Source organism: Leptinotarsa decemlineata, unplaced genomic scaffold (assembly GCF_025532065.1).
Source record: "Leptinotarsa decemlineata unplaced genomic scaffold, Ldec_3_MD MMD2_tig00002974_RagTag_RagTag, whole genome shotgun sequence".
In the NCBI taxonomy this organism is placed as follows: Eukaryota; Metazoa; Arthropoda; class Insecta; order Coleoptera; family Chrysomelidae; genus Leptinotarsa; species Leptinotarsa decemlineata.
In genome coordinates, this window is record NW_027412578.1 from 9,870,940 (window position 1) to 9,895,447 (window position 24,508).

At 33.5% G+C, this 24,508-nt stretch overlaps 1 protein-coding gene across 4 annotated transcripts in view; it reads right to left on the minus strand.

Annotated features, from left to right (window-relative positions):
* The window catches only part of LOC111515602 (tudor domain-containing protein qin), a 43,782-nt gene that overhangs the window by 12,340 nt on the left and 6,934 nt on the right, over positions 1-24,508 (minus strand). Inside the window, exons 3-17 of one of the 4 annotated variants that reach the window (XM_074177427.1) lie at positions 23,568-23,854; positions 23,424-23,504; positions 22,093-22,427; positions 21,752-21,921; positions 19,313-19,384; positions 18,891-19,191; positions 18,708-18,833; positions 18,110-18,278; positions 13,815-13,931; positions 13,673-13,763; positions 9,056-9,240; positions 7,444-7,673; positions 5,589-6,134; positions 5,303-5,518; positions 1,023-1,626 (exon numbers count right to left, since the gene is read on the minus strand). In XM_074177427.1, the coding sequence (XP_074033528.1) occupies positions 1,023-1,626; positions 5,303-5,518; positions 5,589-6,134; positions 7,444-7,673; positions 9,056-9,240; positions 13,673-13,763; positions 13,815-13,931; positions 18,110-18,278; positions 18,708-18,833; positions 18,891-19,191; positions 19,313-19,384; positions 21,752-21,921; positions 22,093-22,427; positions 23,424-23,504; positions 23,568-23,854 (3,530 nt within the window). Of the gene's footprint in view, positions 1-1,022; positions 1,627-5,302; positions 5,519-5,588; positions 6,135-7,443; positions 7,674-9,055; positions 9,241-13,672; positions 13,764-13,814; positions 13,932-18,109; positions 18,279-18,707; positions 18,834-18,890; positions 19,216-19,294; positions 19,385-21,751; positions 21,922-22,092; positions 22,428-23,423; positions 23,505-23,567; positions 23,855-24,508 lie in introns of all 4 variants that reach the window. The other 3 variants (XM_074177424.1, XM_074177426.1, XM_074177423.1) reach the window with 3 other exon arrangements.

The window sequence follows — 24,508 nt, forward strand, 5'->3', positions numbered from 1 at the left end:
TAAAAATTAGGTAATGTTGAATTAGCTGCTTGGAGTTCTTTCAAAAGATTTGTTTTGGAGGTTTTTAGGAAACAAGAAAGTAGAAAATTACGAAACACTTGTAGAAGAACTACTTGAAAACTACTGCAGAATGGGATGTCGCATATCTCTCAAATCCATTTCTTGCACTCCCATTTGAATTTTTTCCCAGAAAATTTGGGTGCTGTCAGTGACAAACAAATGGAATGGTTCAACCAAGACATACTGACAATGGAGCAACGTTACCAAGGCAGATGGGATGCAGCAATGATGAGGGATTAATGTTGGTTCCTTATGAGGGAACACATAAACAAAAGTCAACATTTGCAAAAAGGTTATGCACAAAAGACTTCATTTGAATGTTTTGTAAATAAAGTGTGTTATCCTCAAAATATATTGTTTTTTCTTGTTTTGTGATGGAAAATTGATATTGAAGGGGCGTAATTTAGTTGAGAGTCGAGACTGGCATACAAAGTCACCTGCTGCCGAACGTGTATTCATTACACAGAAAAAGTACTTTTGTGCCAAGTTTCGCAAACCTCAAACATAATCTAGTGGACCTCTCTTTAGAAAGCTACAAGTATAACCCCTTATTTCTCATTACATTTTTGAAACTGCTTGTTACATTTACAAACATAGAAATTCTTTGATCTGTCATAATGACATTCACAGTCGTTCCACCAGGAGTCAGCATTTGCTGAATACTTCTCTAAATAGATTGAACCTTGTCCAAAACAGTCCTCTAAGCATCGGAATTAAAATTTTTAATAAAATTCCCCAAAACATCACAAATGAACCTACCTATTTCAGATTCAAGAAGTCACTGAAAAAAGTACTAGTTGAAGATGCATTCTATACTTTGCTTTCTGTACTTGTACTTATCATTTCAACATTTAACTTTCTACTCTGTAATTTTGCTTTTTGTCTCTATACTCCAAATTTTTGACATGTCTTATACCAATTGTGATTAATTAATTGATAAACAAAAAAATTATGATTCTCACGTCATTTGCTGTCAAATTATGGTCGCTTCCGAAGTCGATCATCACCACCACAATATCATCAGGACTATTGACCTTGTAAACCTTTCCTCTGTACCACAAACCCTTGTACGATATCGTGCACAGCTGCCCAGGTTGCCAGTCGTGCTTCTCCTGGATCGGAGGTTGATTCTCGAAATATTCCTTGATGTTACTCTCCATTTCCTGGTAGACAGATTGCAAGCTCTCGTCCCTTAGATATAGGTACCCCTCGTTTTCGGCGCAGGTTATCCAAGCGTAAAACTCCCTCTTGTCGATGGGAAACGCAGGTTTCCAATCATTGATCTCGGCTTCTCGTGTGCGGTACGGAGAATCGAGTTTCTGCGGCTGCTGCATCTTCTCCGCTTTTTCGATCATGTCGATCCAGTTGGTAGAGGTCGCGGAAGCGTCGTCTTTTTCGGAACAGCTGATCAACTCTCCCATTGTCGACAGGTTCAATGAGGAGACAGAGTCTAACTCTTTGGACTCATTTGCTGTTGAATCAGAAAAAAATTCGGTTGAACTGTCCGATTTGTTTGCGAGATTTTCGATTACCGAAGTGAAGGATGGTCCCGGTTCGGCATTCGGACTGGAAAAAAAAGAAATATAAATTATATTTCAATCTATCAGTCTTTTTGTGATGCACTGTTTGGAACCTTTGGTGTAGTAATGAATATTACTGGAGTTTTTTCCAACACCAAATCGTTATTTTGTGTTGGGAAAAAACTCCAGGAATATTTATCAGTCTTTTTGCTGATGATATAACCCTCATTTACTTTTCTAAAAATACCAATATCATTGAAAAATCAATTTTAGAAGACTTAAAACCAACATCTCTTCGGTTGGGATCTTATGATGAGTTACATTTGAATCTCGATAAAATACCTAACAATTAAAAAAATTACACGAAATTCAAAACACAACTAAAAGAATATATCTCGTCTATTATCTAGTTTCACATATTTTTATTTGTTTTTTTTGTTTCAATTTGATATATTGTTCTTAGTATTTTTTTTTTTTTCAATATGTATGTTATTACAGTGTCCCTACTATAAACATGTAATGTTTCTTGGGATTAATAGATTTATTATTATCATCATTATTATTTCAGCTGATCTTTATACTGGGTGTTGCAACAATGTGCTCACCTGCCAGTCCAAGTAAAAGAAATCAAGGTGTATAAATAGATCCAGGTAAGCTATAATACATGACAGGAGTTGACAGACATTATTTTATCTTGTACGATATGACTTAGTAGTGAGATAAAAATCAACTCAAGCGTAAAATACTGAATGATACGATACTTGCAGTGCATCAAATCAAAGCAGAACTTAGCTTAGATGTCAATAATAATAATAATAATAATATGGGGAGTGGTCATTGGTTGATAATGCTGGCGCGCCCTCCCGAATGTATCGGGGCTTCGGGGGATAGGGCCTGACCAGCGCACGCTACGGTGAAAAAAAAAATAATTGAGTTACCCAATGAATTCCTGCAAGGCATAAAAACATTTCTCTAATAATTCATTCTTATATAATTTTTTGAACACAGAGACACTATTCAAGGTCTTTAAATGATCTGAAAGGTGATTATATGTCTTTGGATCAATGTATTCGGATCCACATGAAGTTACTTTGAATCTAGCTAAGGGCTAATGAAAATGATTCATGGCTCTGAAACAATGATGGAGGTATCAACTATTTTGAAAACTATACAATTAGTTTTGGCTGTGTTCAAAAGAAGTTCATTTTGAATAAAATATTCATATGTCAAGTGATGAGAATAGATTGGAATCATCAGCATAACTGACAAGTATGGTGCTGTTGCTTTCAAAAAGTTCGAGAACATCGTTCATACAGTGTGACCCATTTTTAATGGAAACACCCCCCTAAAATTTGAAGTTGTAAATCGATTTTAATCTTATTTTTAAATGTCATGTACTAAAAGGTCTACCTTGGGACAAAATTTGAAATGTTTATTAAAGTTTCAGGGCATACTACGATATTTTTTCTTAGTCGAAAATCGGGATTTTTCATTAGCGATTTTTTTATTGAAAAAATCATTACGCCACTGGATTCAGAGTGCCTCTAAATAGGTGTGACCAAAATTTCATGAAAAAATATTCATTATTAACATAGACAACTCAAAAATTCGAAAACTCACACAGCTAACAGTCACAATATATCATTTTTTTATGATTTCAACAATAAAGTGCCGCCAGATGAAAAAAAAAACAAATAGCGTAAATATTTTTAATGAAAATAACAATTACATTCACACAATTCAACTAACAATGAACCAAAAAATGTTAATAAACGTAACTAATAACTAATTATAGAAATGTTTCGATTCAGTGCAACAATTAATTCTAACTCATATTCTAGTAGCCTCTACTAATCCACCACGTATTTCGATACATGTGTCGTAGCGCTTACGAATGTTTCTGATTACTTCCTTAGTTCTTGAGGGCTAACATCTGCACATACCTGTCGAATTCTTGCAAAAAGTACATTTCTATCTCTTGAGCGGTTACTGTAAACCTTTGGTGTGAGAAGTCCCCAGAGAAAAAAGTCAAAAACTGTGAGGTCTGGAGATCTCGGTGACCACTCTATAAACGGACTAACACGGCCTATCCATCGGTTTGGAAAATGTTCGTTAAGCCATTGCCTCACAGCACTGGCATAATAAACTGAACAACCATCTAACTGGACAATTAAATTTGATCGTTCATTGATTGGCAGCTCGTGAATAGCATCCCAAAACTCTGTGTTTAAAAATTTTAGAAACCTCTGCGCATTAATGTTTTCCTCAAAAAAGAAAGGACCAATAATTCGTTCGTTCAATATCCCACACCAGACGTTGATTTTTTGGGAATACTGGCTTTTACAGTTTATTACCCAATTAGGATTATCCGCTGCCCAATAGAGACAATTCTGTGATGACACTACTCCATTTGTAGTGAAAGTGGCTTCGTCGGTATATAAAATATTTTTTAGGAAATTTCTATTGTTTAAATATTCCCCTTGGGCCCATAAACAATATTTCAGGCGTCTTGCTTCGTCGCCTTCTTGAAGTGAGTGTAAAAATTTTGGCTTGAAAGGTTTAATATTCTTCGCCTTGAGACATCTCTGAATAGTTTCTCGTGGAATATTCAAATCTAAAGTGGCATTCCTTATACTGGCATTAGGATTATTTCCGAAATAATCTAAAATGATTTGATCATTCCTGTTTCGTCTTTGTACAGAATTACTTTTTAACATCATTTTTGATACTGCACCAGTTTCATTGAATATTTTATTTACCGTACTGCAGCCAATACGAAGACGACCTGGATGTCTCTCATTAAATACTCTACAAACCTCTCTAGCACTTTTAACGTTATCTCCCGAAAGGCGTACAATTTCAATTTTCTCTCTTACGCTCAATCTTGCAGACATGACACAAAATAATTCAAAGAACTGTAAGGTGAATATTGTTGACAATAGTACACTTAAATCTTTCACAATTGTCAAACTGTTATATCATTTCCATGGCAAGTAAGATTTAAATTGAAATATTAGGTCTTAGTTTTAGTTAATTTGCGTGAAAACTTGAATGTAATTCCATTATTTTCATTAAAAATATTTACACTATTTGTTTTTTTTCATCTGGCGGCACTTTATTGTTGAAATCATAAAAAAAAATATTCTCATGGCTATATCTGTTGATATAGGGCGTTTTTTGTGACTGTTAGCTGTGTGAGTTTTCGAATTTTTGAGTTGTCATAATTTTGTTAGTAATGAATATTTTTTATGAAATTTTGGTCACACCTGTTTAGAGGTACTCTGAATCCAGTGGCGTAGTGATTTTTTCAATAAAAAAATCGCTAATAAAAAATCCCGATTTTCGACTAAGAAAAAATATAGTAGTATACCCTGAAACTTTAATAAACATTTCAAATTTTGTCCCAAGGTAGGCCTTTTAGTACTTGACATTTCGAAAAAAAAAAAATTAAAATTGGTTTACAACTTCAAATTTTAGGGGGGTGTTTCCATTAAAAATGGGTCACACTGTATAAATAGTAAACAATAAAGGACCTAGCATACTTCCTTGTGGAACACCTTTATGTTTTTCAGCTAGGTCAGAATGAAAAACTTTTGCTTGATGTCTAATACAATCGTATCTAATTCTCTGTTGCTAAGATACGATTTCATGATATCTAAGGCTTCAACTCTGATCCCATGATGAGATAGCTTTCTGATAATGAAAAAAAAATTAAAACTCACTCAACATCTTTGGTTACACTCCCTTCCTTTGGCTGTTGCTTGTAAGCAAACCCCAAACGAACCAGAAGATTGTTGATGGAGATAAACTTGATCTGAGATGCTTCGAGAGCTCCTTTCACTTTCTCCTGCGTGTACCACATCTGCATGGGCATCGATTTTCCACTTGTATCGCCTTCTACCCTGGTGCCGAATATGTCCTTGCATCTGTTAAACACTCTGCAAAAATCATTCGAATTGTAGAAGGTATACTTTAGACATTGGGAATTTCATAGGAATGTATACTCACTTTTCCAGGGCTTCGATAGAAGACAAACTCCATTTATCGCCCCCTGCCGGCCTGATGTTGGCTAGATGGGATTTGTAGACGATACTAGGGTATTTGTTGAAATAAGTCACATACTCGAAAATTTTCTTGGCTGGTAAAACGACTTCCGCTGGTTTATCACAGACGTTCACTCTGTATTGGCCGTCGCTTTCAATGGCTACAATCTTGGCTCGGGCGTAGCTATTGTGGTAAAGAACGACACAATTCTCTGATACATTCCAGGAATCTTTGGTTTTTCTTTCCTTGGAATAGTGAACCTGCAACTCTTTGTGAAGATCTTGTTCCCGCTTTTCGTTGAGGGAAAATTTTATGAAAATTAGGGACGGATTCACATATTTAACAACGTCTACTCTCGACTTGATCATTGTTTTGTCATCGTCTTCTTCTTCAGATTCTTCTTTCTGTGTAGCCTCATCGATTTTCCTCAACATGGTTGAAACTACATCGTCATCTTCGCTGAAACCTGGCGGTTTGGCTGGATTCCTGGACCATTCTATAGTTTGAGAACTGAAATCAACAAGATTCTTGAAATATGTGAAGTCAAGGCTTCCAACAATAAAAAATGATGACAAAATGACTTTTTTGCTTGAGAAAAATTTCTAAAATAATTATATCTAACAAAAAATAATGATTTGATTAGAAAAAAAAAACTGTCTCTTGCCATGCGTTTAGCTAAGCAAGTTGACATCATCAGGAGATGACTAAGACTTCATTGAGGAGCTGGACTTATATTCGAATAGGTGTGAGCCATAATAATCCCTCTAGGGTTGCTGTGGAGGGGACCTATTTGAAAATGTTTACCATTCACTTTCTGACAGACTTTATTATTGTCTGGACTGATAACTCTTTGAAATTTGATGATCATATAAAATACCTGAATAGAAACCTTACATCAAGCTTAGAGTTATAACAAACAAACTGGGAACAACTGCTAGGTAAACAGCCCATTTTTCATTAATGGGGAATGTTCCTCCTGACGAAAATCAAGTAGTTTTCATAAAAGGGCTCTAAAACAACACATTCAAAACTTATTATTTCAACCTTTTTCTTTAAAAAATTATTTAAATACTTAAAAAAGAGGAATGAAATAATGCATTCAACATTTAAAGGGTTTCGTTTCTATTTCACCATTTGGCAACATCGGTTATAGCTAATAAAGGACAATGAAACTGTTACCTGTATGAGACAAAAAAGATGACATATTTCAGAGGCGTGCTGTTCTGTTTACTTATGTTACGAGTTCAGAGTCATTCTGTCACATATGACATTTTGTGCACCTAACCTATCTTCCTCTAGATAAATAAATAACAAAACAACTGTTGTTTATGTGGCCTGTGGAGGTGGTATTGAACTATAATTTATATTTTGCCTTAATTGTTGATTTATGATAATTTTCCTTTTTTAAAGTAGAATATCTAGTTACATATAAATTATTTCAACTTGATATAGGCGCTGTTGCCAATATGTGAATTAGAAACAAATCCCTTTAAAAATTAAAACAGCCAACATTTGAAACATCAATTTGAATATTTTTCGAATCGAATTTGAAAAACTCATGAATTAAACTCAACTTCATTTTGTTCAAACTTGCAATTGCTGTAATAACCCAAATTGAGGAACATTCCCCATTAAATCTCACTTGAAATATGGTGTCCCCATAGAGATTTTGTCTGCAAAGCAAATATCAGGGACAATTACGAACCTCTATTCAATCAAAATAAATTATCGACTGAATAATAACCAATAAAATTTAAGTGTTGAAAGTGACATCTATATTATCTTCATTTCCTAATATATTTAAACGAAATGTACTCACACTGTTCCAGAAGACCTCCCGTAGTTCTCTGCTACTAACTGGGCATTGATGCAAATGTCAACATTGCCAAGACATTCGAATAAGGCGACCTCTAGCGGATCAACATTATGAACCACCATTTTGAGGACGTCCTGCATTCGGAAAAATTTCTGCAAGAACACCTTAGCTGATTCTGACCAAGGTTGTCCTACTTCGGAGGGTTCAACGTGAACCATTTTTACTAACACAGCCTAAAAAGAAAACAAATTGAACTTCTCTGAAACCAAAAACAAGGGTATGCACTGGATATTTCAAAAATATCAGAAAATATTCCTGTTGAAAACATTTGATTTATTATCATGTGATAATAAGCATGTGACTTTGTAGAATTTATATTAACTGATGTTTGCTTGTTGCAAACTTTCTGGGAGAAGACTACTGTACAAGCAAATATATTAATGGGCCCAATATTGAGCCTTGCGGAACTCTGTTTCTCGTTTCCATGGTTTATTGTGAAATAGTTTTCAATTGAATCAAGTGAAATATAATCGAATCCAAGGACAGCCAACGTCGCTGACAGTAGATCATGATTAATTTTGTCAAAAGCCTTACTATAGTCAAGGGGGAATAATACTGTGAGTAGATTCCATTTTATTGTATGATGTTATCGAACAGCAGTGCTACATTGCACCTACGGAAGGTTCTGAAATCGGATCGGTTTCAAGATAATGAGTGGTTGTATTTGATATGATTTTTTGTCTGTGAAATATTTTTACGAAAAATTTAGAAACAGTGATAAGAATACTAATTGGTCGATTGTCTTTGAATTTCTCTATTTGGTCATTCAGAGAATTTTCAAAATTTTTCAATCTATTAATTTGTAAGCACTCATGCTCCTCTGGCCCCTCTGTCAAAATATGGTTTTCCCTTCACATTCAAGAAACTACTCATATGTTCTTTTATTCTTTGGAAAAACGTTATCCCCATTTGGCCAATATAAAGTTTTGAGAATGAACCACAAGCCAACCTTTGTACTCCTTATCTATCCAGTACTGAAATTTGTCTTCATTGTTTGTAATAGATTTGCTCAAATTACTATTTGTCCCATAAATCAAGCCCACGTCTGTTCTTATAAAAAAACAAACGTTTTTTAAGAATTCTGAAAATTTACTGAAAGACCAAATATAATTGAACTCTTCTCTTCTGAATCCGTTTCTTAATGTGGAAACTGGTAATATGTTGGTAGTTTTTTTCATGTTTGGTTTTTGCCTAAACTCAATTATTGGTCATTAAGAACACGGGTCATATGAATCAAATTGATTTTCATCAAGTTTTGGGCGATTCCTTTGCATATTTCAATATTTAAAAGTGTCACTCACTGTTTCAAATGAGAAAACAGTTATTTTGTATTCGTTCCAATATTTTTTCATTTGTACAGCTGTCATCATAAACAAGTGTACCAACCAGGAGATTGCAATGCTCTGCTACCAACGAGAATGCCCATCGCAGTTATGGGTGAACTGTTCAGTCATTCTATCGTTACCTAGCTTGGATAATCTTAGTTCGACATCTAGCCGCGAAAGCTTAAAAGATCAGTAAATATTTGACATGAACAAAAGGAAAACAAAAATACCTGAGATTCTAATTTGGTGAAAGATTCTGACAGCAATCTGACGCTATTCCATGAAACAACAGCATTCAATCCCCAATCAACAAGCATGACATGAACAGTTTCAGTATTCATATCGGTTTTCTTAACGAGTGCTCTGTGCCAATTTCCTCTGATCGGATCTTTGTGTTCAACGACCACGTAGCTACCTGAAAAGAAACCAAAAAACATCCTGAAAAAGACTCATTTTCATCACATAACTAGCTAAAACATTGTTATGCTGAAAAAAATTATCGAGAGCACGGGTTGCCTTTTATGTTTTTACAAAGGACTACTAGATGGAGGTAGAGAAACGTGATATTCATAAAATTCAAATTTCATTACCCTACATCTATTACTGATACAATTCTACAACGAAAGGTGCTAGAAAACCCCTGTTGGGTGGAGTGTCACTTGTGTAGATGACGGTACCTCTAAATGACGCCTCTTGCTAAGGAGAGTACTTGTGCTAAAAGGATTTATGGGTTTGAGCTCAATCAGTGTTTGAGATACTGAGCGTCCTTTTTCTGTAAAAATCTTTCTCATAGTGATGCGATACTCTGGTGTTATGGACCTCATTTACCTAGCTACTGATAGGATCCTTTTTGAGTCATGAAGTAACCAAAGAATTCGACCACGAGGCTACAGAGGAAACAACTGTCCTCCCGTTGGATCAAGAGCTTATCAGTTCTTCAACCTAACGAGACGAGGTGGTGCAGCAGAAGCGAACTCCCTCTAAGCAGGTCAGAAAATGTTTAGGTTCAAAAAATGATTCAGCCCTGCAAGGCTGATGTATCTGCAGGTATAGCTGTCTTACAGATGGCCTCTTATGGAAAGGTTGCTGCAGACATTAAGCGGACATTAAGCTTCAATAGCCAGCGCAGACATTAAGCTTCAATAGCCAGCGCAGACATTAAGCTTCAATAGCCAGCGATTACAGCAGCGGCAGCAGTTGAAACAGAGTAGTGCATTTGGTGGAGACTATGATCATTTGCACTTAGAATGTCCAACAACCTAAATATCAACCAATCAACTGGAATCTCTTTGGTATGCCATTATAGCTGCCCCAGAGGATATTCTAAGAAATGGTCCACAGATAGGATTCCAGAGCTGCAAATTCTGCCTTGAGCATGACGAAGGTAGTCGCATACTGACACAATAAACTTGAGCATCAAGCTTGCTTCAGGTTTCTATGCACCAAGAGTCATATCTTCAGAACTAGGCTATTCACATTCGAGGATTATAGATGTCTAGAATGAGGATTATTTACCATGGTCTGTCAACCTCTTCTTAAGGATCATGCAATATATTTAAGCAGGACGCTTGCCTCAGGTTGCTATGCACTAAGGGTCATCTAACCAAAACTAGGCTATTTACATTCGAGAACCATAGATCTCTGACTAGACTGAGGAATATGTACCATGGTCTGTCAACCTCTTCTTAAAGATCACACAATAAACTTGAGCAAGAAGCTTGCGAGAAATATGTAACATGATCAGTCAACCTCTTCTTAGGCATCAAACAATAAACTGAAGCAGGAAGCTTGCCTTAGGTTGCTATGCAATAAACGTCATCTCTTCAGAACTAGGCTATTCACATTCGAGAAACGTTAATCTCTCGCGAGTGAGGAATATATACCATGGTCTGTCAACCTCTTCTTAAAGAACACACAATATAGTGAAGCAGAAAGCTTGCCTTAGGTTGCTATGCAATAATCGTCATCTCTTCAGAACTAGGCTATTTAAATTCGAGAACCATTAATCTCCCACTAGACTGAGGAATATGTACTATGGTGTGTAAAACGCTTCTTAAGAATCACACAATAAACTTGAGCAGGAAGCTTGCATGAGGTTGCTACGCGCTAATTGTTGCTATGCACTAATTGTTGCTATGCACTAATTGTTGCTATGCACTTCAGAAATAGGCTATTCACATTCGAGAACCATTAATCTCTCACTAGACTGGGGAATATGTTCCATGGTCTGTCAACCTCTTCTTTAATATTACACAATAAACTTAGCAAAAAGCTTGCGAGAAGTATGTAATATGATCAGTTAACCTCTTCTTAGCGATCACAAAATAAACTGAAGCAGGAAGCTTGCCTTTAGGTTGCCATGCATCAATCACCATCTCTTCAAAACTAGGCTATTCACATTCAAGAAACATTAATCTGTCACGACCGGGAAATATTTAGCATAGTCTGTCAACCTCTTCTTAGCGATCACACAATAAACTGAAGCAGGAAGCTTGCCTTTAGGTTGCCATGCATCAATCACCATCTCTTCAAAACTAGGCTATTCACATTTGAGAAACATAAATTTGTCACGACTGAGGAATGTATAGCATAGTCTGTCAACTTCTTCTTAAGTATCATACAATAAACTGAAGCAGGAAGCTCGTCTTAGGTTGCTATGCACTAATCGTCATCTCTTCAGAACTAGGCTATTCACATTTGAGAACCATTAATCTCTTACTAGACTGAGGAATATGTACCATGGTGTGTAAAACGCTTCTTAAGGATCACTCAATAAACTTGAGCAGCAAGCTTGCATCAGGTTGCTATACACTAAAAGTCATCTCTTTGGAACTAACTTTGGATAATAAATCTTATTGACTGTACGACCATGTGGCAAAAACTTCTGATGCACTATGCCACAGTAATGGGGAATGTTCCTCAATTTGGGTTATTACAGCAAATTTATTTATTTATTTATTTGATCCATACAAACTTGTTAAGTTTTATTACATGGATTCCTATTATTAACAATATTTACAATGTAAATTCAACTTAAAAAAGAAATATATTTTTATTACGTACCTACTATAAGAACTGTTGGGGTACAGATTTAGGTAGATTTAATTTTCACGAAGATATATTCAGTATATTATTCAGTATTGTGTTACGGAATTTGGAATATGGTAAAGACCAATCAATATCCGTTATTTCATTGAATTCATAAGCTAATATCAACATGGTTGCGAGAGGTGATCTAGTGCTAGATATTGACACAGAAATAAATGCAAGTTTGAACAAAATAAAGTTGAGTTTAATTCATGAGTTTTTCAAATTCACTTCAAAAAGTATTCAAATTGATGTTTCAAATGTTGGGTTTTCATTTTAAAAGGGATTTGTTTCCAATTCACATATTGGCAACAGCGCCTATATCAAGTTCAAATAATTTATACGTACCTAGATATTCTACTTTAAAAAAGGAAAATTATCTTTACAAATCAACAATTGAGGCAAAATATAAATTATAGTTCAATACCACCTCCACAAGCCACATAAACAACAGTTGTTTTGTTATTTATTTATATAGAGGAAGATAGGTTAGGTGCACAAAATGTCATATGTCACAGAATGTCTCGGAACTCGGAACATAAGTAAACAGAACAGCATGCCTCTGAAATATGTCATCTTTGTTTGTCTCATACAGGTAACAGATTCATTGTCCTTTATTAGCTATAACCGATTTTGCCAAATGGTGAAATAGAAACGAATCCCTTTAAATGATGAATGCATTATTTCATTCCTCTTTTTTAAGTGTTCAATTAATTTTTTAAAGAAAAATGTTGAAATGATAAGTTTAAAATGCATTATTTTAGAGCTCTTTTATGGAAACTACTTGATTTTCGTCAGGAGGAACATTCCCCATTGAAGAAAACAAATTTGAATTACCGTTGACGTCATTCAACAATTACTGAGCAATGCTCATGTGACGCTTTTTTTGGTCAATATTCAGCAATTTTGAAACTAACTTTGCTGCAACACGCTTCATGCCCAAAAAATTGCATTGCATGAGCCAAACGATATGCCAACATACTCCGCAACTTCTCTAATAGTGATTTGACGGTTCTCTAGAACAATTATTTTCACTTTCTCCACATTTCTATCAGTTGTTGATGTGCTAAGGCGGTCAGGGCGAGCGTCGTCATTCACGTCTTCTCGACCTTCTGTGAGAAGCTTGTACCACTTGTAAACATTATTCTAACTAGAGTAAAATCACCGTATGCCACTGTCAACATTTCAAGTGTTTTTGAGAACTAAATCCCATTTTTACACAAAATTTGGTGCAATTTCCTTGATTCAGACACTCCTAACTAACACTTACAACTTTTATGCCTCTCGCCAACAAACTAAACAGCTGAAACTATGAACATATGTTCCAGACGAGTGTCCCAACATAAGAAAAAATCTCTAATCGAATATGTGCAACACGCAAAATTTGAATATGTTTGTTTGTAATTCATCTTTCCCGTTTGAATGCTCGAGATCTGTATTTGACAGAATTCTCTTCATTATTGCTTCATCTATTCGCGGGCAGATGGCGCTGTACATACGGCTGATTGATCCCAAAGTTTACATAAAATAAATATAGTTTAAAGACTCAAAAAAATATTTTCAACTTTTTAGTTCAACGTTCTTTAAAAGCGTGTTTTTTAGTTTTTTAAACTATATTTTTTTCAACAGATCTCAAAGGCAAATATTCTGAGAAACAATAACAGTTTCTCCCAAAAAATATTTTCTCTGATTCTTGTAAAAACACAAAAAGGTGACCCTCGTGCAACAAACACACGTAGAAATTTCATTATTACACATACCTTCAATGGGAATACAGGCATTCTTCTGAGAATTCTTGTTGGCAGATTTCAGTGAAGATGTCATTTTTTTCAACGATTCATCATACGCGGCCTGGAATGAAGTTGTTAAATAAAATAATTGTGCAGAAAAATAACAACTTACTATATGAACAAAAATGTGGTGAGGATCGATAACGTTAGCTATGATCACGCTCTCCTCTTGGCCCCTAGTGAATTTCATGCTGTTACTGAAAATCTTCGGAGAGTTTGTATAGGGAAACTGAAAAAAAAAACAATACTGTATGCAGATAAATAATGTTTACATTATTACCTCAGTGAATTTTCAAGATTCACAGTGATATTATTCACTTCAATAAGTTGAAATAGATGTATCCTGATATTTCAAAATGTTATAGTTCTTTAGTGACTTTGCTTATATAAAGTAAAACCAGGGATTTTCGGTATTACCAAAAGAAGAAACCAGTTTGTCTTCACATGGTTAATTAGCTGGGCAACTGATCTGATGAAAAAAAAATCAAATGAGAATGTTAATTCGTTATGTAGAAACTGTTTAGCAGTACTCCTTACTGTTTTTTGGGTATTATAACCTTCCTCAATCTGAATAATAAACAAAGCAGATTCTCTATTGTCTTTGTCTTTTTTTCATATTGTGGAAGCGTATATACAAAAAAAAAATAGTAAGTATTGAGCTTCACAAAAAATGTCTTACAAAGAATATTTACATGAATGGTATGGGCCGCAATCTTAGAGAATCTCTATCAAATATCTTTGCAATATCTTTCTCTCGGATGAAAAACTCTACCAATCTTACATATGAAATCCTTGGTAATCAATTAACACGTGTCAATGAGATAAAAGACCTAGGAATGAAATTTGACTCCAAACTCACTTTTTCTAACCATATTTATGAAATGGAAGCGAAAGCTTATAAAATGTTGGACTTCACCTTCAGGATATGCAAAACATATCTATGATTTTTGGGAAATAAAGTTTTTGCTTTCTATTACTCCATCTTGATACAAAAAAAGAAGGATGAGGGAGTCTTCCAAAGAAAGGAAGGAAGTAACTCTATACATGGATGTGTAGATCATGCAAAGAAGTAACTTTCAGACACAAACTGAAAGAAAGTCCTCCTGAAAGAGCTACTTTCATATAAACATTGAATTATACGAAAGAAAAAATTCTTTCGAAACAAATACTTCTATATGAACACTGAATTATACAGAAGATACTTTTCTCTACTCAGTTTGTATTTCAAACATTCGTTGTGGAATAAAAATCAGATATCATTCACATGAGTTCTACTTTTAATGAATGGTAACAAATTGCACTTAGAACACTGCCATCCTCACTGGTATACACCGATGTTTCGCCTTAAGACACTTGCCCTAAGGCTCTTCAGTACCAAATTGGATAACATTATAGAAAATACACACACTTCATTCATGAATTACGATTTTTTAATGTCATGGAATATCTGCTTATGTCATCGATGACATCGTAATGACATTCATTCACCTATTTGATTTAATCCCAGCCAAGAGGAATCTTATTTGAATTGAAGGGGTTATATTTTTTAGGAGTGATTCATTTTTGGGAAAGAAAGTTTTTGGCTTTCTATTACTCCATCTTTTTACAAAAAAAAGGATGAGGGAGCCTTCCAAAGAAAGGAAGCAAATAACTGTATACATGGATGTGTAGATCATGCAAAGAAGTAACTTACTGAAGAGGATGGCAGTGTTCTATGTAAGTGCAATTTGTTACCATTTATTTAAAGTAGAACTCATGTGAATGATATCTGATTTTTATTCCACAACGAATGTTTGAAATACAAAATGAGTAGAGAAAAGTATCTTCTGTATAATTCAGTGTTCATATAGAAGTATTTGTTTTGAAAGAATTTTTTCTTTCGTATAATTCAATGTTTATATGAAAGTAGCTGTTTCAGGAGGACTTTCTTTCAATTTGTGTCTGAAAGTTACTTCTTTGCATGATCTACACATCCATGTATAGAGTTACCTTCCTTTCTTTGGAAGACTCCCTCATCCTTCTTTTTTTTGTATCAAGATGGAGTAGTAGAAAGCCAAAAACTTTCTTTCCCAAAAATTAATTACTCTTAAAAAATATAACCCCTTCAATTCAAAGATCTATGATAATAAACACCTATATCCAAAAAACTCTGATATACATAATTACGCTACTCGGGGTGAACATACTTTATACCACCCCTCGCTTGAGTGTGAGTCAAAATTCCCCAAAATACTTGGGTATTAAATGTTTCAATAAAATAACAACTTTTATAGGGATCAATAAAAGTAGAACTGTAATGAGGAATGAACGAACTATGTGATTTCTTGTTGGATAACTGCTTCTACAGTATGGATGAATTTCTTGCTTTTAGTGCTTAGATAAAGGACTTAGTTTATTTTATACATGTAGTCTTCTCTTTTAAGTTTGTTCAAGATCAAACATTTGTGTTTTGCTTTTAGCGTTTTACTTTTGACTAGTCCAATGAGTTTTCTCATGTATTCAGTCTTGTAATAATGTATGTGTGAAAATTTTAGTGATGAATAAAACTATTTCTATTTCTATTTCTATGAAGTTACTCTATACATATGTTAAATCCATTCAAGAGTATGGATCTATTTTCTGGGGTTAATCTGAGAGCAATATGAGTATGTCAAAGTAGAAAAATTATCAATATTCAGCTACTTCCTCACAGAAGATGTGTCAGTGATGTAATATTCCTGCAAAAAATTCTCTCAGGTAATATCAACTGTCTACAAATACTCGAGACTATTCCATTGAAAACTCCTACTTATAATTCCCGTACTCATGGGATTTTTGCAATTTCATTCCACTCAACCAATTATGCCTATCATTCCCCCCTCAACAGAATCAAAATATCGTAAAACAAGTTTTTGCAGGATGACTTATTCTATATGAATGTGAGCAAGATAAAGTTTTGAATGATGTGCTAGTCAAAAGTCACTCTGAATTTGTAATATGTGTATGTAGTATTTGTAACATTTATATTTTGTATCATTTCTAAATTGGGTTATCACGTGTAATGAATAAATAAATAAATATATAAATGAAAAAAACTTTCAAATTCTCATAACAGTTTAATTCTTTTATGTAGAGACGATAAAATAATTCCTAGGAGCCACATATTGACAAAGCCTTATGAAAATTCACAATGTAGAAACATTTTTGAAAGAACTGGCCATGCGATGGCAAGAGAGAGAATACAGTTTCATCAACACAATAACGTAATATTTGAAAATGAACATATTAATGATAAAATTGTACCAATGTTAGGAGCTTTATTTATATAGGTGTTCCAGTTACTTGACAATCAGTAATAGATACTTGGTTTACAATGCATATATATTGGCGAATCTTAGGTATCTGTTAATCATATGGGGTAATTGTGGTATTACTAATTTAAAAAAAATAAATAAAACGCTACAAAATAAATCAATAAAAATGTTATTTCAAATTCCATTTCGAAAAAAAAAAAATTTTGTAGTTTAGATTAATATACGATACATCTCCTTTCGTCTGATTATAATTACCTCAATGATTGCATTCAGAAATTTTATAATTATTTTTACAACACCAGAAACAGAATCCACATCCAAAAATTCCAAAAGCTATTTGACGAGAAACAAAAACTGTTTTTCTTGGGTATGCGGAAATAATCACTCATTTGTGGAAAAAACTGTGGAAATTTGTGATTAAAATACCGTTCCATATTCAAACATTTTAAGTCGGGGAGGTGACCTCAGGAATACAACACCTGAAAACAATTTAGCATACTTCTAGAGCCGTTTGAAAGGTGCGAAAGCAAAGTGAATCTAAGCAACATTCATTTCAAAAAGGCGGTGAAGAACCTACTTGTACATAGACCCTATTATAGTTTGGAAGAGTATTTTAGCGAATCCTTTTAACAATAAATTAACGATTTATTCTTTGTACTATCACTTTATACATGGTGATGTTTTATCTATACATTTTCAGAACTTTTTTTTATATTTACATTTATACTTTTTTAGAACTTTTTCTTTATCTACATTGTATTTCTTGGACTTTGTCAATAAGATGCAAATCTTCAGACAATAAAGTATATTTTGATTTAATTTGAACCAGATATAAAAGAAATCCAAAATCAAATTTTTATTTTTTTTCTGTATATCTCTAAAAGTAAGGGTGGTAGCTCACATTTTTCAACATCACAATGAGCCCCCATTTAACCCTCTCTGTAACTTTTATCGTTTTCGAAATTTCCATGAGTTTACCCAAATTCCACTTGCCCATCACATTTCCACTACAGTTGATGGGGCTCATCGATAATTAACTTTTGACGTGAGATTCTCTGCTTTTTTTTTCATGCACTATTCTTCTCTACCTAGTCGAAAGGAAGTATCAACTTACCTTCTGGGACATAGAGCTATCATTATCACTGCTATTTCCCAATGCGTTGTGGCAAGTATGAATCAGTATGTCAATGATGGAGGTTAGTCCCCCGTCGGAAGAAGATACCATCAGATCAACCATGTGTATCCCGCTGTTAACACTTTTAACAGACATGAACACTTCTTTCCTGAAACAGCATTAGAAATTACAAGGTATTTCTTAATTCTAATTTTGGAGTTTCTTTTTGGGATAAGTTAAAAACTTCACAGTTTTTCAGATACAAACCCGAAAAATTACTTTGATAGTTCTCCGGTTACTAAATATTTTTTTAAGCTATCTAAAGCCTATGATTGTCTACCTTACAAATAAAAGCAAAATTTGAAAGATAAGGAATAAGAAATAATATCTGAAATTATGAAGCTTGAAAAAATATTTAAATCAGAAGCAAGAGAAAGTACATTTAGGAGAAAAGTACCAACATAAAAAAAATTACAAATCGCTAATCCAATAAACAATAAAATAAAAAAAATAAATCCAATAAATAAATGTAGCCCGCAAAATTTGAACATTCATCTTATTTTTCGAATAGCTCACGCATGTATTGCATAAAACGTACCCGTTGATGATTTTCCCCATGTGAACATGTGCATTTTTGGACCAATTCACTTCGCTAGGATTCTGAAGTTCACACTGGATGGCATAGGCCTTTCTCGAGGCGATGCTGGGCGTTATCACTCGAAGTCTGGTAACAAAAAGATGATCAGCCAAAGTGACAATTTTAATTACAGTCTATAATTACTTGTTGATATCGAGTGTTTGAGTGGAGCCATAGTCGATGAAAAACACCTCGTAAAGCGGCTCCGCCTCCCCGTTTTTGATTTCGGTCACCCGCCCCCTGCACCAAACCTTTTCTTTCTTCGAAACAACGTACAGCGCCAAGTAGAGTTCGTTCAATTGCGGCTGATCAACAGTAGCGGCGCCCATTTTGATGTAGTTGTCGATATCTTGATTCATCTGCAAGAACCTGGACTGGGTCTTCTTCAGTTGAACGTAAAAGCATTCTAGAGACTCTATGTGCGTTACTTCGACCTTCTCGATATCTATTTGAATATTCAAATGATTACCTGTTTAATGTGGAATTATTTTAAAAATAAAAAGCCAAAAAGCACTAATCAAGCAAAAGTATAAAAAAGAAGATATTACCTAATCGATTAGATTTACCTATTATCTGCTTCAAGGATGGCGGAGACTTCTTTTTGGGGCGACGAGTTTCTTCAGCCTTTGCTGTTTTTACTAAAAAAATATTGAATATAATATTAAAATGTCCCAGTACTTCATAATATAAAATTTGGCAATATTTCCAAATAAACTCTATATGAAAAACTCAATAGTGAAAACCGCATGTCACTATATATCATTGTTTCTGAGTTACAAAATGTTTTTGACAAATGTGCATTTTCGAAAAGTTGCTGTAACGTTTTTCCTGTCAAAAATTTCTCTTTTTTATGAAGCTATTTCCAAAGCACGTAGAATTCAATGGTATAACGTATTTTCATAATGCAGAAACGTATATTGAAAACAATGTTCAATATGAATTACACAGACACTTGCTATATATATTTATGTTTGTGTACTTTTTGTAAACGAGAACAAATCGAATTTTGAAGATGACAAATATAGACATGAGTATTCCACCCGACAGAAATCCAATTATATTGTTCCTAAACAGATTGAAAAGCACAGAGCATGGGCCGCATTACGCATCAATTAAATTGATGCGTAATGCGGCCCATGAAGCCCATGAAGATCGAACAAGACAAATTTTAAAAAAACGTGTTTTTGATCTGTTGTGTGACATTCATGGACAAATAACCATTTTCAGTCTACATAAAATTTAAGCTTCCTAGTAACTTCAATATTACATATTACATTCTACTCATCAATCTTTATCTGTGATATTTACTTATTTGTTCCTGTCATTTTTATATACTTATCGTATTTACCTATACCACATGCTTTCATTTATATGAATATTAACTGACATTTGTAATGTTAATGTAATCATTTTTATGACTTGAGTTTTATCAACTGTTTAAATTGAAAGCTTTAATAAATCTATCTATCTATCTATCTATCTATCTATCTATCTATCTATCTATCTATAAAAAACTCATTTTTTCAAATGAGACAATAGTTATTGATGGAAAACTGTTTTTTAATGAGACACCCTGTATATTTCTGCATATTTCAATAGAGCAGAAAATTACCTTTACAAAAGTTGGAAGAAATAGTCATTTTTCATTATTTTTTATTTACTTATTTATTCATTTATTTATTTTTTACTTTTAAAGTTCATCTCTATATTTTAAAATTTGTTATAGTATATAGTTACTTTGTGTTTTTATTATTTTGGTATTGTTAAAAATAACTACATGATTATATTAATCAAAGAATACTTTGTAGGCCATAACACCAGATCTATTCTGATTACTGGCCAATTATATGTTTATAAATAAATAAATAAATAAATGAAAAGAGAAATGAAAATTTCTATGTTTTTTACCACTTTTATTTGTAACTAACGTTACTGCAGTTTCGTCCTATATGGACGAGGTGGTAAAAAACATAGAAATTTTCATTTCTCTTTTCATCATGATCTCCTACCACGTAGTAACAGCTACATCCATCAGTTTATTAAAATAAATAAATATATATGTATATATATATATATATATATATATATATATATATACAAAAGTTTTTTCCGTTTTAGTGTCATGTAAAAATTTTAGGAGCTGTTGAACATGAACATGAAATTTGAAAATATCAACAGGCCTACCAAAAATTAACGTTAGGAACATTTTGAAAAAACAAAAATTCAAGCCATACAGGATCAGAACTCAGACCAGGAGATTTTTAACACCGCATGGCTTTTTGCCAGTGGTTCTTGGAAAGTTGTAACCAAGTACGTGATTTTTCGTTAAATTGTGTGGATGCCATTTATAATGGGACCCTCACATCTCAGAGGTATTAAGACATTTTGAGGTAAAATATTAAACCCCTTATTGATGAACTGCTACAAATGGAGCTCACAAAAATATATTTTCAACAAGACGAGGCTTCGCCTCACAACACTGCAATTGTCACCAATTTTTTGGATGCAAATTCTGGTAGTAATTTGATAGCCAATCAAGTACTCAACCGTTGGCAGGCTAGGTCACTGGACCTAACGCCTATGGACTTTTACCTCTGGGGAAGGTTGAAAGCTTTTATTATTGAATTGCCGACCAATTCCACATACGAATTGGCAGTGATGCAAACTTTTGCTTCTCTAACGCTTATTGAACTAATTAATTTGTCAAAAAAAGTTCATGAAAGATGTCTCCTGTGTCTAGGACAAGCTGGTAGACATTTCGATTTTCTCTACGTATAAAAGTGCTTTGAAAATGTCATAGAAACAGGAAATTTGGCTCACTGTGTACTTCACATTTGCCCCTTTTAATTCAAGTCCAAACTATATGTATATTCTCAAATAAAAATATGAACAAATAGAAAATTTGAAATAGAGGTTATCAATTTTAGCCTGATATGAGTCAAAAACTTCTTATAACTCAGACTGAGACATGGATTTTGCCTTCGCATCAATGAGAAAATACTCACTTAAAGTACTCATGAAACTTTCGGCATCACTCTCGTACTGTGCTTCAAGAGAATCTCTCTCGTAATCCTCAGGTAAGTCTTCTTCAGTGACTAGGGAATAGTTAAATTCTTCATTCTTCTTAATCCTGAAGAATTCTTCGAAATTCTCAGCCTGAGGATCAACTTCAAATCTGAAACCATCAGAGAAACACTAGAGACAATGCAAGAAATAAGTAATTAATCGGTTCAAAAGTTCCAAGATAAGTATACGTTGAATTTATCACAAAATTGAAATTGAAATTAATTTGGAGAAAATTTCAACGTTTCACTTTACAGTAAAATAATTACGATTGATTACTCACTCGATGGGATCTAATCCTTTGCAGTTTTCGTTAATCAAATAACAAGGGGTATTGATAACTTTCCCGAGTTTATTTAGAACCTCTTTCAGATTGAGTTTTTTAATATCTACGAGATCGCAGGTGGCCAGGATATTTTTCAATGTATTGATTGAAGCGTTCATGTTCGTGTTGATGTCTTCTAGACCTTTTGTAGATCCGAGAGTTTTGTGTCCAGAAGATGCTTCTTTCCTAAGATTCTTTTCGAGAAAGTGAAGTTTCGCATGATAGTTCAAGAAATAGTTGGAGATTTTTTTCTCGACAACTGAAGTACTGTAATTATTCAGATTCTTCAACCTCTGAAAATTATAATATTTATCTGTAACTTGCATATTCTTATATTCAACAATTTACTATCTATTTTTTTTTCAATGTTTGGTTCAAATGAACTTGACAAATTAGTGAATCCAGAAACAATTTTGAAAGTGAAGTTACATGAGAATCATGACAATCCTTTGAGTTCTGCTATTAAATGATTATGATTCCGAACAAGTAGTATCTGCATTCACTAAAACAATGTTAAGAGAAGCATATAACTACTATTAATAACAAGATGCCATATTAGAGTACATATAAAATTTAGAGGTTCACTTTCCATTGTCTAAAAAAGGAGGGGACAGACTGTTATTATAAAGGATTTTTTTTCTAAATATTTGATATTCACAGGACGATTCTGCAAGTACCCTAGAAATAATAATTACATATCAGCTTAGAAACATAAAAGTTATAATTTTGAAATGCAAAATTCTTTTGGCAGTACATTTTTCAGTAAAATAGGCAAAATGATGGTATCTCTCGGCATTTAATCTCTCTGAAACACGAAGAGAAATACCAACAAGAAACTGGACCTTGTCAATCTTCAAAGAACTAATGGACAGTTTGGCCAGAAGATAACAAGAGCTCTTACAAAAAAAAGTTTTTACAACCACTCTTACACATTCCTCATATCAGAGGGAAATATATGAATAATTTCATCTGAACATATCAGAACTCGCTGTTTTTTAAATATTATATCAAATTATCTTCTCTTTGATTCCAAATATGGAATAGATAATGGATGTTCGAACCTCTAACAAATAATAAATACAACCTACCAAAAATAACAAAATAGAAAAATAATTATGATAGAAAACAATAAAATGCACAAAACAATAAATTACAGTAAAAATTTAACTGCTACTAGAACTGCAAATAACTTTCACACACCCAGAAACAGATTCGAATATCAATGAAAAATTCTTCAAGAGAATGAGTAAAGATATAAACCTAATTAGTTAAATATCATAAATGTTAACCTTCTGAGTGATTATGAGCTGTTTCAGGATCTTTGCAGCTTTATCCTTGTGAGACTTCAGCCTAGCCATTTCCACATCGTTCTGAAAAATGAATCTGCATTAATTTTTTTTCAAAAAAACTTGGGATTGTGACAGGTCACCTACCAATCTAGATAAATGATCCTTTTCATGACCTTCGTGTTTTTCGAGGAAGCAGTAGCAGCAAGCTCCTATTTCGCATGTTTTGCAAAAGAACTCAACGTCCATATTGTGCTCACTGCATTTTTCCAAGTCTACAGTTCCTTTTTCTACCCGAATGGGAGTCTGCTTGTGATTCCACAGAGATTTAGCACTCTTATGGACCACAGAACAACAGTCTGGACAGTAAATGTCGTTACAGTCTACGCAATGCAGAGTTGCATTGCGATTGCAAGAGAGGAAACAACATTTTTCTGAAAAACAATTTTGAAATTATAGCATAAAAAAGTGAGTTTTTCAAGTGGCAGATCTCTTATAGTTGTTAAAGACAGTCAAAATCGGGCATCAAATGAAATAGAATAGAATAGAAGAATAGAATAGAATATCCTTTATTCGCCATAAAAAAATACAATAGTATAAGGTTTTGTCAAATATCATATACCATAAGAATATCATAAAAACACTAAATGAATAAATGAAAAATAAACAAATAAAGAAATGAGATGTGAAAAATTTCAATATAAATATCACTGTCTACGTATATTGTAAATTCAAAATATTAGTTGGTGTTAAAGTCAAATGATAGAAATTCGTCGATACTATAAAAAGCGTTTTCCAGGTAGATATTCTTCATATAATTTGTAAACGAGGCTGTATTTAAGTTTTTTATATCTTCTGGTAGTTTGTTAAATAAAATAGGACCATAATAATTTTTCGAAAAACAGCAGTGATTTAGTCTTGTGAATTCAATTTTAATCTGTTGTGCCCCCAGAATACTAGACCATAAGATATATGGGACATAAAAAGTGAATGATAAGCAGTGATAATGGTTTCAATAGATGAGATGCCCATTAAACTTCTTATAATATAAATGCTCGTTGCCAATTTTTTGCAAATAAAATCTACAT